Below are 15,963 nucleotides of genomic sequence, written 5' to 3' on the forward strand. Positions count from 1 at the left end.
AAAGGGGTCTCGTGGACTCTCAGCTTGTGTATCCAGGTTGACGGCAGAGAGATGCTGTGAGAAAGAAAGAATGTGTGAGGTACATACAGGGCATCCAGGCAGAGCTGTTGGAAGGTCCTGACACACCGGTCTCACAGGCAGGAGCAAGCGCGGGCATCAGCTCTCCCTGGGCAACAACTAGTCAGAGTGGGCTGCACAGAGTACAGGGAGAAGAGAGGCCAGGGCCAATGCCAGAATGTCAGCCTTTACAAGAGCAAGGAGACCTGGAATGGAGCACCTAGAGATGCACAGAGAAAGCAGACTTCTGGGAAGAGGCCAGCCCGGTCAGGAATGCTGTGGACTATCGAGGGCCACTGTGCGGAGAGGCAGAGTTTGCAGGCACGGTGGGGGGTTGCGGAAGTGAGACCAGGGGCAACGTGAAGCACAGGCCCAGGGAGAAGCAGGGAGCGGGAGACACTGATGAGGAGGCAGCAGGTGAGTCAGAAGTCACAGGCCGATGAGCAGCAAGAGATAGAGCGAGGCCTCCCACCGGGCAGGGGCTGGGCCAGGACACAGGCGTGGCTCTTAGAGGCAGGCCGACTTGCAGGCAGAAGGGGCAGATGAAGGGAAGTGACAGCAACAGGCAAATCTGTAATTAGGTAGCAGACACCCATGATCCCCACACTGTCAAAAGGGTTTCTGTTTCCTCCCAGGAGCAAAGCATACAGTCATCGGGTAAGAGAGCGGACAGGAATGAAGCCCAGAGAAGTGTCCCTGGGAAGCCCTTTGCCTTCCTGTGTGGCTTCTCTCCAATCTGTCTCCAGGGGGCAGCAGAGAGTCAACAGGGCCCTGACTCTGGTTCTTTCTGCCAGATGAGGTAATGATTGAAATACCTCAGCTGGAGGGAGGTGATGGTAGGTTTGAGGGCTCGAGGCACGAGAAGCTGTGGTCTGAGTCAGAGCTGTCCATTTAGATAGGGTGTCAAGGAACGGGGTGTGGCCATATCACTGCTTGGCAGCTGAAGTGGCAGGCTGAAGATCCTTCAGACATCAAGGAGCACAGGACAGATGGTGGGGATTGAAACCAACCAGGAAGAAAGCAAGACACAAGGGGAAAAGGAAATCTAGGGTGCAGATGGTCCGAGACAAACTGAGGAGACAAGGTTAGTTACAACCTAAGAGCTGGACCTCAAAGCCACCAGGAAATATCGGTGCGTTACAGGGCGAATCCTGTTTCCCCACTTTGGATGCTCATAAGTGTGGAAGGAAGACAGCCATGGTCTCCTCCAGAGAAGAGCTAAGTTCCATACAGGGAGAAGACAAACACCCCCACGGGGAAGATTCTACACGGGACCTGATGGCTGTGGAATAAGGGTTCACAACGGAGATCATTTAACAAGTATTTATTGAGCAGTCATTCCTGCCAGGCCTTGGGATGGAGAATCTTCATTCACAGGCAGGGATATCTGGCCACAAGACTGCAGGTAGTGGGGTGGGGTGGCAAGTAGCCACAGAGGAGGGAAGAACTGAGGTTCTCAGAGGCCCATCTGATAGAGGGCCTAGGCCTGGACTGGTAAGGATGAGGTCTCTTGGGTGGGTTGGATTGTGGTAATGAAATTTCAAAGACTTCAAGATGGGACTTGAACTTGGGGATTTTCCATTTTCCATGCAGCCTTTGTTGGAATCTCTGAGATGTGCTACCTGTTCAGCACTCACCGAAGAAGCCATTAGGCTGAGAAGCCACGAGGGAGAAAAGGTAAGTTGCAGAGCCATTGGTTAAAATCGGGGGAGCCCTTGGAGAGCCCTGCACATCCAGCAGAGTGTGCTGATGCCCCCTCTGAGTGTAGGCATCAGCAGGTGCCTGGGAAGCCCTACGGTGGCGGGGTGGCGGCCTGAGCTACAAGAGCAGGCCTGGGTCAGGAGATAGTATCCCTGGGGGCATAGACCACCAAGGGTGTGATGAAGGCAGGTGGCTCTCCTTGCTTTGTGTGAGAAAATGCAGATCTGATAGAGGGCAGCGGCATACTTCTGGCAAGTGGTGGCAGCTTCCTCAGTGGGATGATGGGAAGACCGAGCTGGTGGCTGGCAGGTGCTTTGAGGTAGACCGCAGGCCCTGTTGGAGTGGGAGGTCCAGTGTGGGTGGGAGGCTCTTTGGGTGCTCAGCAGGGAGGAGTGGGTGGGTGTAGAGGGTGCTGCAGTGGTATCCCTGTGGCTCCAAATATTTTCCAATACGGAATCTCAGACTGCAGGCTGGAAAGAACTCTGCTTTCCCTGGACACTTAACAGCCTAGTCTCTGGTGACATAGCTCCAGGCACAGAAGAGTCATCATAAGATGCCTTTACGGAAATTTTCTAATAAGAAGTAAAATCTTGCACGTGCTCCTGTGGCAGTTTGAATGAGAATGTTCCCCATAAGCTCAGATGTGTTGGAGCTCAGATGTGTTGGAGCTCAGAAGAGCTGGAGCAACTGTTTGGGAAGGATTAGGAGGTGTGACCTTCTTGGAGTAGGTGTGGCACTGGCAATGGGCTTTGAGGTTTCAAAAGCCCATGCCATTCCCAGTTGGCAGCTCTCTCTGTAACTTGTGCTTGTGGATCAGATGTGCCTGCCTAATGTCACGCTCCCAGCCATGATGGTCATGGAATTACCTTCTGAAACTATAAATCCCAACAACCTCTTTCTACTATAAGATGCCTTTGTCATGGGGTCATAGAAAAGTGAAGAAGACATCCCCTGTCCATTATTTATAACCCATGGACACCTCTATCCATCACTAGCCTTCATTAACTGATGTTGTTGCTGTTGTTTTGTTTGTTTTTCAGACAGGATCTCTCTACATAGCCTTGACTGTCCTGGAACTCACTATGTAGACCAGACCAGCCTTGAACTCACAAAGATCTATACCTGCCTCTGACTCCCAAGTGCTGGGATTAAAGGCATGAACCACTATGTCTGGCATGAACTCTTGTCCAGCTCTCATGGAGAACTTAGATAGAAAAAATATAAGGAAGCTTATAGAGAAGGGCTTCAGATATTCCAGAGGACAGCCAGGTCCCGCAGGAAGCAGTCTAGCAAGCACTTCAGAGGCACTCTTGCCTGGTGTCATGAGAGGACTACAGGGCACTAAGCATGCAGCCAGCCAGTACTTGCAGACTCTCCTTAGTACAGTTTAGGCTTTTATTGCCTTGCTGGAAAATTTCTCATGTGCCAGATGAGCCTGAGAGTCACCTACTGTGGCTGCAGCCTTTGGATCTTAAATGAGGGGAGGCAGGAGTCCTAGGCTGAACTCCGAGTTACTCACCATATTGTCAATATCTGAGTCTTCTGAGCTGCTAATCACCACAATTCGCTCTTCTGAAATGAGGAGAAGTGGTGGCATTAAGTCCTTTCTGAAATTTCCACTGGCTGGGGTGAGAAGTGGCCACCCAGGAGAGTCCCTGTAAGCTGGGGGTGACAGATGCCCTCACCTGTGTGCATCAGGAGGACATGGAGTGTGTATATGTCTCAGTCACAGTGTTTGGCACTGACAGAGTTTGGAGGAAAGAAGTTAGAACCAGGGCGTAGCCCCTCAGGTATCTGTCCCACATTGGAATCACAGCAAAGTATGACCTCCACCATACTCAGTGGCAGCTCAGAGCAAAGTGTGCACAGGAATCCCGGTTGCTTTGAGCGCCCAGGTGGGACCAGAATGTGAGGTGGGGGCTGAAGGTGTTCTAGATCTCTGACGACGGCAAGAGGGTCTTACCCAAGAAGTGCCAGCCTGCCTGAGATCTCCCTACCTGTTTCCCCTGTGTCGCTGGTAACAAGGTTGTTGGTGAGTAGGAGGGTTTCTTCTAGGACAGGGCTCTCAGTGTCGGAAGGCCCATCCAGATGGCGAGGTGAGACGGCCTTGGAAGTGCTGGGCCTGGGCTGCTCAGGGGAGCCAGTGCTCAACTTGTCCTCATCCTCCTCTGTGGACTCCATCTTGATGATCTTCCTGGAGCAATTGGTGTGGCAGCACTTCCTCTTCCTGGGGGTGACTGTCTGAGAGGCCTCCTGCACAGCGGAGAGATACAGGGGTGATTCAGGTGTCTCCATGGTTGCTGGGCTGAGGACCCTGAGCTTGGTGCCAGGGGCTTGTGGCATGGTTTTGCTCCTGTTCCTTTGGCCTTGCTGACCATATCTCTGCAAACAGGAAACCCTCTTGGGTTGCCATGCACACTGCCAATGATCTCTGTCGACCTCCTGGCTTTGGCTGTGTCAGCATCCCAGCTGGGTTGAGAGTCACTCAAGTCTATTGGGAGGGGAGCATCCCAGAGGAATGGAGAATATGGGGCACATGCTGAGCGAATGAAGACCTTAGGAAGGCACAGGTTCTCATCCGCTGTGCCTCACTGTTGGCTGGAGTCTGACCCTTTCAGACAAGATGGGGCTGAGTAGGAGGACTTACCTCTCTATAGGTGGGACCTTCCACAGAGAAGGCATACACTGGCACAGGGTGTGCTCCGGGCACTGACTGTACCACAGCCACAGAGTGAGTCTTAGACATATTCAGGGCCTCGGCCTGGGCCTCTGACCTCTGTACTTCATTGGGCTGTAAAATCAGGTAACAAGAAAGTCAGAAATGGCCAGGGACCCTGGGCCTACCAACATGCCTCACTTTTAAGCTTCTTGGTCCCAATCGAAGAGCTCACTGGGACAAATAGCTTTTCCCGAACCCTCCATGATGTCACCTTCTTCTGATCTTGGGTTGCTGGTACCCAGGCACCACTTCAATTTCCTGACAGGGCAGGAAGACAGCTCAGGGACCACAACGCCAACTCCTCAGAACATGCCTAACAACTAGCCTAGCTTGCATGCCTCTAGAGACAAGCTGCTTGCTGTGAGAGCAGCATGTCCCTCAGCAGTGGTGGAGTTGCAGCAGTGAGAACATCCAAGTCCAGCCTCTCACAAGCTTGCCTCTACCCTGTACTGAATGTCTATTCCATCTTGCCAGGAGTTCAGAGAGCCTAAACTTCTATTGTCTTTAAGATGTCAGCTAATAGCTGCAGGATGTCCAGGCCTGGCGGTGAATAGCTCCTATATAAATAACAATAGACCTAGGTCAAGGCAAGATGTACACCCACCCTGAAGGCTAATGGATAGTGATGTGTACTGGTATGGAGTGCTCGATGGCCAAGTGTACATGCAGCTAGTGTAGCTACATGCAACCAAGGGAAGTAAATGCTATCTGGCCTTTTTGTTTTGTTTTGGTTTGGTTTGTTTTGGTTTGGTTTGTTTCAAGACAGGGTTTCTCTGTGGCTTTGGAGGCTGTCCTGGAACTCCTGGAACTAGCTCCAGTAGACCAGGCTGATCTCAAACTCACAGAGATCTGCCCGCCTCTGCCTCCTGAGTGCTGGGATTAAAGGTGTGCACCACCACCACCCAGCTATCTGCCCCTTATACACGATAATAGATGTCTTCTGCTCTTGTCCCCCCACCTTTGGATAGTTACTTAAGATGATGCATGAATAAACTGGGTGCATTGAGTATAAACTGACTGCCCTCCTGATATGATCCTACGTCTCTGTCTTTTCTTTAACGCCAGATAGCTAGCCTAACCTCATCCACACTCCCCCACTCAGGAACGGGCCCGGGGCTGTTCGGCTGGTTCCGAAGACATCAGTCTGCGACATAAAGCCCCTCAATGTGGGGCTAATAGGGACGGGACTTGACACTCCCCCCAAGTCTTAACTCTGTCCAGCAGCTGCTACACATTGGGATTACTTAAAACTCACTGGACCTCAGTCTCCTTCCAAAAAATGGGATGATAACATTTGCTTCATATGCTGATATGGCTGAAACGTGCCAAACACCTTCGACAGATCTAAGAGTATGTAGTACATACAGGGTTCCACTAGTAGGGGTGATGAGGACGGCTAATGAACACCACAGTTTTATTACTATTCCAGGTCAGACTTGGTGCTCAGTGTTTTGAGTTCCCAGCACTCACATGGCAGTTCACACCCATCTGTAACCCAAGTTTTGGTGGATACAACACCCTCTTCTGGCCTCTGCTGGCACTGCACGCATATGGTACACTTACCTGCATGCAAAACACTTATAACACATAACATAAAAAGAAATAAATTACAACATGACTTACCAATTCTACTCCTAGGTACTACCCCAAAAGTACTAAAGATATACATTCAAATGCAAATTTAAACATGGGGCTGGGCAGGCAGTTCAATGGAAAAGCACCTGCCTATCATATGCCAAGCCTCAGATTCCATCCTCAGGACGGAAGCAAAAAGTTTAAATGTCTTATCTTTGCCTTTATAGTTCTGAAATTGCTGACTGTCATTCTACTTAGGCCAGGAACTCCCTGTGGACAAGGCATCCACTCACTGGCATTAAAGAATCAGAAGACAGTAAGAGGGGAAAGTCACAAGTGATTTATAGCTGTCTCAGAACCTTTGGGGGTTGAATGACCCTTTCACAGGGGTTGACTAAGACCATTGGAAGACACAGATATTTACATTACGATTCATAATAGTAACAAAATTATAGTTATATTATAGATATGAAGTAGCAATGAAAATAATTTTATAGTTGGGGGTCATCACAACATGAGAGGCCATATTAAAGGGAACATTAGGTAGTTTAAGAAGCACCTGGTTAGAGTCTTAAAATCACAGAAACTTTCCCTTTTGAGGCAGTGCTGTGAGGGCCAGAGCTGCCTCTCCTGACAGGACTGACGACGCAGTTACATTACCCTGAGGTAGGTCTGGGCCTGCCTCCCTGACCTTTGCACCCACAAGCTGTTACCTACTTTTTTCTGGAGTCCTACCCTCAGCACTCAGGCGATGATTGTGGTACAAAGCAGGAAGTTTTGTAAAGCAGAGTAAAGCTCAAGTTCAAACTGCTCCCCAGCTGAGTCTCTTTGGGTCTGTATCTCCGCAGGGGGCTTTAGATTCCATGATCTCTTGTAGCTATAAAATTCACCGAGTCCTGCCTCCCCCCACCCCAGGAAGCTTTTCCTGACTATTGTAGCCCACAGCAATCTCTTGCCTGTGGGCCACCTCAAGGCTTAATAACCTTGTTGCCCACCAGAGCTTGGTCCTGGGCCCATATCTTAACATGCAGATATACACAATGGAGTGACCAAGCTGGGGAGGAGAAAGATGGAAGGCTCAGGAAGGAACTGAGAGGGCCGATCCTGCTGCAGGGAGCCATGCCTATGAGCATCAGTGGAGGAGAATGGAAAGGATGCCTGTGCATTTCTACCGTGGAAAGTACTAAGTCAGAGCAAGCAGAGGAAGGAGTACCACCTCAAGAATGAATGAGTTTCCTGTCCCCAAAGGCACCAACATGAGATCGCCTAAGGATGTATTCCCATTCTGAGAAACTGTAGGCTTTAGACACATGATGGTCCTGGAATCTGTGGGAGTGAGATGTCACTCCTACCTAGCCTTAAATCTAAGAACCATGTGGGTAGGAGTGGAGGTCCACCTATGCCAGCCCCAGAAAATGGCTCACACATTCAGGGATATCCTGTGTAGCATGCATCAGGACCATTGTTTATGTTTACTTCCTTCACTTCCTGCCCATCCCTGGGTCTAACCCTTCCTGAACTAGCATGGCCCATCAAGAGCTACTGAGACATTTAGGAACCCAGCACCAGCCAGTCAACCCTTCCTCACCACTTTCTTAAAACTCTCCTCCTGAGAGCTCCAGTCCAGTCATTTGCTGCCCCCTCTCAGGCATTCTCCCTGCTGGCACAGGACATCAGGACTCCCATCAACTTGCCTAACGCCCCTCCTCACACATCAAACACCTCTCACCTGCTCAAGGTCCAAAGATTCCCTGGGAGTACTGGCTGGCTCTGGGCTGGCTCTCCTGGCTACTGCTGCATCTGGAAAAACAAAACAAACAAACAAATAAAAAAACAAGCAAAAACAGAGAAAGCACAAGGGCAGTCTAGTAAGGGGAATTCTGGGCTGGACAGTGACACAGAGAGGTCCTTGTTGTGTTTCCTGGATATTCACTACTGAGCGTGTCTCCACAGAGGAACTGGAGTTGATTGCTGTAGGCATGACCCCAGCAAGAACAGAGAAGGGAAGGTAGCAAGGGGTGATACCTTTGACTTTAAATCCCAAGTGCACATCTTATCGTCTTTGGGGAAGTGTGGAATAATCGTTTTGTACAATGCGAAGATGTGTTGCTCTCCTTGGTTTAGTAAAGAGCTAAATGGTCTATAGCTAGGCAGAAAGAGGTCAGGCGGGACTTGCAGACAGGGAGAGAGCTCTCTGGGATGAAGAAGGGCACAATCGCCAGGAAGCATGGAGAGAAGCAAGATGAACTTGCCCTGATGAGAAAAGGTACTGAGTCACATGGTAGTCCTACATAGATAAAAATGTGGGCTAATTTAAGTTGTAAGAGCTAGTTAGGAACAAGCCTAAGTTATGGTCCATCTTTTCTAATTAATAATAAGTCCCCATGTCATTACTGGGGAGCTGGCTGTCCCAGCAGTCCCAATGAAAAGGTCCAACTACAGGGAATCATTCGCTGCCTAGATAAAGAAGATACAAGTCCATCTCCATTCTAGAACCTTTACAAGCTCATAGCCACCAGCTCCAGGAGGGAGCCCCTATTCCTGGAACCTGCCAGGAGCCAGGAGGGGTACCCCTCAATAGCTGCTCAGAGTTGACCTAGCCAAAAGATTTAAACAAAAACCCTGAAGGTATGCATGTACACTCATGGTGTTTGTTTTGAACAGCCCTTGATGCCACCAGCTCATACAGGGCACAGCTCCTGGAGTTTGATTCAGAGCCAAGCATGAGGCTATGCTACGTGGCCCAGGGTCCTCTCCCAGTTGAATAGGACGACTTTTGAGGTAGGAACTGGCCTGTCACTTCTGTACCTCATAAGAGCTCAGTGCCAGTACTCAGTACTCAGTATTTGGTACTCAGGACCTAGAGGCCGGGAGTTGGCTGCTTCATTCTAGGGGAATTCTTCCTTTCAGTGTCTGACCAAGTACCCTGTTGCTAGGTTTTCTGAGCCTCCTTCTCTCCTTACATCCCAGTTAGCTTCTCTTTTTCTGGGCATAGGGGACTTAAGAGGTCCCTGGAGTGGGCTGCAATGATACCACATCCGGTTCTCAGCTCGGCAGTTTCTCAATTTTCACATTCCTTAAAGTTGATTAAGTCACGTCTATTCCATAGAGTCTTACAAGTTAGCAAAGTGCCTTCTCCGGGTGCCTGCCACACCAGATCATTATATCCTTTTATTCCGCCCTCTGGAACCTAAGACCTCATAGCCGTCTTTCATGGAGATCACCTTTTCTGCCTCGCCTTCCCCTGTGGACAACAGTGTGGCCTCGGCACTTACCCGTCTTCTGGGTGATGCAGGAGATGAGTTCCTGCAGACACATCTTGAACTCCTCGAAGCCGCTGGTGCGCAGCTGGACTTGCTGATTCTGGGGCTCCTCCTGGCGCAGGCGGCACAGTGCCTTGCGCAGAAAACCGTGCATGTCCAGCACCTCCTGGTCAGAGGCATAGAGCTTCATCCTCTTGACCAGCGCCCCACCAGTGCGGATGCGCTGCAGCACAGCTTCCAGGCGGCCCAGCTGACCAGCTATTTCCTGGTAGTCGCGTTGGTAGCGTGCATTCACCGCCTCGAGCAGCTCACGCTCCTGTGCCTGCACATACTCTACCACCTGGCGAACGCGTGCTCGGATCCGCTCCTCGGTGTCTGCGCGCGCATGCTCCAGTTGGCCTATGGCCGAGCGCATCTGTGCGTGAGCATTGTCGAAGGTCTTGTCTTGCTCCTGCAGCGCCTGTGTCATGGTGCCCAGCTCCTCGTGCCGCTGCTGGATCTCCTCGCCAATGTCGCACTGGAGATGGCTGTGACCGCGGTCCAGAATCGCACATGCGCAACACAGAGGCTTGGAACAGCCTCGGCAGTAGATGCTGAGGACACGAAAGACCCACTTAGGACAAGCTATTTCTCAGTTTATGCTTTTCCCTACTCAGTGTCTATGGATGGCTATGGTACTGGGTCTATGCATAAAACACCAGACAGTAAAAAGCTACTACAGCACCAGCAAGTTCGGGAGTAAAAGTGCTCTCAAGCAAGCCTAACAGCCTGAGTTTGATTCTCCAGAGCCTACATGGTGTGACAACTGACTTCTGTCCTCTGACCTCTACATGCGTGCCAAAGCACAGGTGCACCCACAATCATACACACATTTTAAAAAGTAAACAAGCCGGGCGGTGGTGGCGCACGCCTTTAATCCCAGCACTCGGGAGGCAGAGGCAGGGGGATCTCTGTGAGTTCGAGGCCAGGCTGGACCAACAGCCTCCAAAACAATACGGAGAAACGCTGTCTTGTAAAACCAAAAAAAATAATAAATAAAATAAAATAAAAAGTAAACAAACTACCACAGTAACAATTTCTCCACACACGCAGCAATGCAGGCACATACACAAAGAAATAACCTCTTTCCGCCCTTTCTTAACATCCCTTAACCCTAGCTCTGACCCCGCCCTGCCCACTCAGGCCTCAGCTGAGCATGGGAAGGTTTCTTCTTCTCACCTGCCCACACCCAAACTCCACGCATGTCACTCCAACTTTGCAAGCACTGGCAGGGTACTTTTACTATTCTCTTTTCACAGATGAAGAAAAAGAAACCAAGACTTACAGCTAAACAATGTGGAGGGGTAATGTTTGTTATTAAAACATAAAATCATACTACAATTACCTGGATAACGTCCTTCTCTACTGCTTTCATTTAGGGCATTTCTTTGGGTTAACAGGGACAAACCTAATGTATTCATCTAAATAGCTCCATCATAGCTACATGGACAACTGTTTAGTTCAACAGGCTCCTTTTTGACAAAAACTCACAGTGATTTCCTGTTTGTGCATTTTACTTCTGCCTTTCTTCTTGCTCCCTTTTATTTTTTGACTGAATTGCACAGTGGTTTAATAACATAACATTCATGTTAGACAGCCCAATGTATGGGTGCCTTTCTTTCTATGAAATAGAGTACAGATAACAGATTGCTAGATGCATATCTCTATCTTAATATTTTACACATGTAAAATTATTAATTAATGGCAAATATATGATATCATGGATATTCTAATTAATTGGATTTTTCCAGTTCTACAGTGTATATCACAGTATTATATGTGATTTTATATATAGCTTTTATTAATCAATTCAATATATGGGCTAACGGACTTTCACAGTATTTATTATATTCATTCTATCTATTTTTTAAATATGTTACAAGGTGAAGGGACTTTTGTTGGGCCCCAGTCCCCACGGGGTCTCTGTGAGTGTCTGGTCAGTCAGCAAGTCCATCCTGTTTTCCAGTCCAAGAGCATCTTGTTTTCTAGTCCTGACTTACTGCCCCGGCCATGCCCCACTGACATCGACATCTAGCAGGAAGAAAACAAGATCTCTTCCACCTAGGGTTGTGCTGTAAGACTGTATATAAGGCTGCTCCCTCTTTACAATAGAGAAAGACCTCTTAGCACTTGCAATAAAGACTCTCTCTCTCTCTCTCTCTCTCTCTCTCTCTCTCTCTCTCTCCTAACAATAAAGGCGGCACACACATTTTCTTAGCACAAACAGTTGGACGTGATACTTTGGGCTTGTTTGTGGCATGGGTGCCACAGACCTTACATGTGTGATTAAATTAAGAATCCTGACATTCACCAGGCGGTGATGGCGCACGCCTTTAATCCCAGCACTCGGGAGGCAGAGGCAGGTGGATCTCTGTGAGTTCGAGGCCAGGCTGGACCGACAGCCTCCAAAACAATACAGAGAAACTCTGTCTCGAAAAAAAAAGAATCCTGACATTCTAGGAGCTGCAGAGATAGCTCAGAAGTTTAGAGCACTTGGTATTCTTTCAGAGATCCAAGTTTGATTCCCAGCACCTACACAGTGATTCACGATGTTTGTAACTCTAGTTCCAGGAGATCTGAGGCTCTCTTCTTACCTGTGTGGGTCCCAAGCACACATGCACATACATACATGCATCAAAACACATAAATAAATACATCTTTAAAAAAGATTGTTTAAAAAGAATTTTAAGATTGAGAGATTATTCTGAGTTACCTAGGTGTTATCTCAAGAGTTGTAATAAAAGGAAGAAGGGAGGCAGGAGACCGAGAGAGAACCTGATGAGAGCAGAAGCTGGAGTGATGATCTCCTGTTGGCTTTGGAGATGGAAGGAATGTGTGCCAAGGAATATGGGCAGCACAGAAACCAGGACAAGGATTCTCCCAAGTCCCAAAGCTCTGCTGGAACTTTGATTTCATCTCAGACCCATTGCAAACATGTGAAATCCAGAGGGACAATATTAGGGATCCGCATTGTTGCAAACTCCTGAGTTTGTGTCTATTTGTTATAGCAGCAATAGGAAATTAACACAGGAGCCAGGTAGCAGCCTCCGTCCAAGTTCTTAACCACTGTAATGCTGTTCTGTGCCAAGACCAATACTTTCAGCTACTTCTAAAGATATTCTGTAATGTAAAGAAAAAGCTTACTTGAGATCTGGGGAAACGTCTTATCTGGGGTCACATTGGCCTTGGTTACCAAGACCACCAAGATCCGGAACCATTAACAGAGAGCTGCAGGTCAGACCCTGGTCCTCTGCTTCATCAGCTCTCACCCTCCCCAGACCACTCAAAGTGGTGATGTCTCGGCACTCATCAGACACTGGGGGCTTATTCCAAGATGGCAAAGGATTCCCAGAGAGCCCAGAGTGTAGGAGGAGAACACCCCCAAGCATGCAGCTCTTCCCTCCATGGAGGCTGATCTCAGTGACAGTCCTGTTACCCAGAGCCAGAGCCAGACTGAGGCAAACAGCAATGAAGCAGAGAGGGCGGTGCCAAGAACCTAGATTTAGTCAAGACACAGAGCTGTGTCTCCAGGAGGAAAGGTCAGGTATTTCCTCCTAGAATATATGAAAGAATTAACTAAAACACTACTGAGTCAACAAGAAATTACTCAGCAAAATGACTATACTACACCAGAACTGAAAGAGTGAGACAGAAAGGAGAGGAAGAGGGAGAGGGGAGGGAGGGGAAGGGAGAGAAAGAGAGACAGGGATCTTAATTTTATTCTATCAAAGGAAATAAAAACAAATTGGGGCGGGTGGGGGTCCCATTCACAACAATAATCCAAAACTGTTATGCAATACTTAAACATACTAGCAAGAAATATGTAAGATTTGTATGAAGAAAATAGCAAAGACTCATTAGAAATAAGTCTAAAAAGCAGAAAACTGGGGCCAGTGAGACGGCTCAGTAGATAAGGCTGAGAGTCATCAAAGCTGACCACCCAAGTTAGATCCCTAGGACTCATGTGTCAAGGGAAAGAAAACGCAACTTCTTCAGGTTGACCTCTGAGCTGTGGCAAATGCACACAGACATAAGCACACAATCAACCAGTAAAATGTCCTGGCATGGAAGAAGGCACAAAGTCCAACTCCTAACCAAGAAGCATTTGCAACAGATAGCTTCTAGGAGAGGAAAATTAGTCTTCTGCAATGAGGTGACACAGGGTTTGTATATGAAGAACACCTCAGGTCAGGCCTCATGCTCAGGAGTAGCTGGCTAACACAAAACAGATTCCACGGATTTGCTTTTTCTGTTGGATTTTTTTTTGTTTTAGAGAGAGAGAGAGAGAGAGAGAGAGAGAGTGAGAGAGAGAGAGAGAGAGAGAGAGAGAGAGAGAGAGAGAGAGGAACAACCTGCAATTGGTTGAGTAGGGAGGAAGATCTAGGAGGAGTTGGGAAAGGGCAGAGAATATAATCAAAATATATTGTATGAAAACTTAAAAAAATAAATAAATGAGCTGGGTGGTGGTGACACACACTTTTAATTCCAGCACTTGGGAGGCAGAAGCAGATAAATGCAATTTTAAAATAAAAAAAATTCTAAAAACCCAGAAAAACCGGGCAGTGATGGCGCACGCCTTTAATCCCAGCACTCAGGAGGCAGAAGCAGGTGGATCTCTGTGAGTTCGAGACAAACCTCGTCTACAAGAGCTAGTTCCAGGACAGCCTCCAAAGCCACAGAGAACCCTGTCTCGAAAAAGAAACAACAACAACAAACAAAACAGAAAAGTAGACAAAGTTTCTGATTGGGAAGACTAAATATTGTAAGATTATTGATAGCAAGATAGTTCTTCCTGTAAGTGGCCTGAGGTGATCTATGAAAATGATTCGCTACTCTCTTGACCCAGAAAACTCCACAAAATCATGCAAGTCAAGAGGCTCAGATCTTCGGGTTCACTTTGAGAACACCCGTGAAACTGCCCAGGCCACCAAGGATATAGATATCTGAAAAGCCACCAAATACCTGAAAGATGTCATTTTGAAGAAGCAGTGAGCGCCGTTCCGGCGGTACAATGGAGGAGTCGGCAGATGCGCCCAGGCCAAACAGTGAGGCTGGACACAGGGGTGGTAGCCAAAAAAAAAAAAAAAAAAAAAAAAAGACTGATGAATTTTTGCTGGACCTGCTTAAAAATGCAGAGAGTAATGCTGAGCTTAAGGGTCTAGATGTAGATTCTCTGGTAATTGAACACACCCAGGTAAACAAAACACCTAAGATGTGCTGATGAATTTACAGGAGTCACAGCCAGATTAACTGACATGAGCTCCCCTGCATATCAAGATGATCCCCACGGAAAAGGGGCATATTGCTCCAAAGCCAGAAGCGGAGGTTGCACAGAAGAAAAAAATATCCCAAAAGAAACTGAAGAAACAAAAACTTGTAGCACAGGAATAAATTCAGCATAAAAATAAATGCAGATAAACATTTTTTTAAAAAGCAGATAAAGGCATTAAAATCTAATTATGAGACTTTAAAAAAACATAGCCAAATGATTATAAATGTCATATGTAGGAACTGATGAACCAAATAGCTAAGGAATGTTTGAAAATCTGTGGAAGGAAGGCAATGAAGACTTTTCTCAGCCAGTTAGCACTTACTAAAACAAGCATGGAACTGGAAGAGTATTAAGACTCAAAAGATCTGGCTTAAAACACTGGCACACCGTTCATTCAGTGGGTAACAAGTCCATTGTGCTCTGGGTACCCCAGCTCTTCCTGACATCCTTAGGGTGGTGAATGGTATCACCATTCTCAAGCCAGAGACTATGAGATCATTAAAGATGCCCCCAACAACATTCACCAGTAAATTTTTAAAGACTTATTTATTTATTTTATGTATATGAGTGTGCTCTCTGCATATATGGCTTTATGCCAGAAGAGGGCATCAGGTCTCACTATAGATGGTCATGAGCCACCATGTGGTTTCTGGGAATTGAACTCAGGGCCTCTGGAAAAGCAGCCAGTGCTCTTAACTTCTGAGCCATCTCTCCAGTCCTCATCAGTAATTCTTATTGGATGAATCGACTTTCATCTACTTCAAAAGCCTTATGAGGTCAGCTATCTGTGGCAGAGGCTAGGACAAAAAGATGGTGACAGAAAATTCTGAGTCTTCACCTGTCACATCACGGCTACTGTCTTCATTTTTGCCCAGTTACTGCTGAGCTGAAACACTATCCAAAGCTTGGCCTATCTTGGTCCCTCCTACTCCAGTCAAGACTCCCCAGTGCCTCCACACTGTAATTCCCAAAGGAAAAGCCGAGGTGTAGAAACTGTACCCTTCTTGATCACAACCAAAAGTGTCTCACATCTGTCCCATGGTAATAAAGAACACCCAATTTTTTTGAACAAAGTTAGAGGTCTTTTGGGGAAACTCACTGAATTCTGTAATTATACATTATAATTACATACTGATAAATATTAATAAAATTTGTCAATAAATGCTGCAAGAGAGAAGGTGAAATTGGGGGCTGGGAAGAACACTCAGTTGGAAAAGCATTTACTGTACAAGCATGAGGGCTTGAGTTTGGATACCCAGCATCCAAATAAAAAGCGAGGCATGGTGGCCCACATCTGGAAAGGCAGACAGGTGGATCCCTGGAGTTTGCAGCCTTTC

At 47.6% G+C, this 15,963-nt stretch overlaps 1 protein-coding gene and 1 pseudogene across 5 annotated transcripts in view; one reads left to right on the forward strand and one right to left on the reverse strand.

Moving 5' to 3' along the window:
* The window catches only part of Pml (PML nuclear body scaffold), a 36,172-nt gene that overhangs the window by 9,178 nt on the left and 11,031 nt on the right, over positions 1-15,963 (reverse strand). For 3 of the 5 annotated variants that reach the window (XM_013112978.3, XM_021226872.2, XM_013112979.3), the window contains exons 3-7: positions 9,328-9,908; positions 7,782-7,852; positions 4,406-4,549; positions 3,756-4,011; positions 3,278-3,330 (exon numbers count right to left, since the gene is read on the reverse strand). In XM_013112978.3, the coding sequence (XP_012968432.1) occupies positions 3,278-3,330; positions 3,756-4,011; positions 4,406-4,549; positions 7,782-7,852; positions 9,328-9,908 (1,105 nt within the window). Of the gene's footprint in view, positions 1-1,366; positions 2,446-3,277; positions 3,331-3,755; positions 4,012-4,405; positions 4,550-7,781; positions 7,853-9,327; positions 9,909-15,963 lie in introns of those variants that run through there. The other 2 variants (XM_013112980.3, XM_013112981.3) reach the window with 2 other exon arrangements.
* Positions 14,176-14,883, forward strand: LOC101829696 (annotated as a pseudogene).

Source organism: Mesocricetus auratus, unplaced genomic scaffold (assembly GCF_017639785.1).
Source record: "Mesocricetus auratus isolate SY011 unplaced genomic scaffold, BCM_Maur_2.0 Super-Scaffold_100022, whole genome shotgun sequence".
In the NCBI taxonomy this organism is placed as follows: domain Eukaryota; kingdom Metazoa; phylum Chordata; class Mammalia; order Rodentia; family Cricetidae; genus Mesocricetus; species Mesocricetus auratus.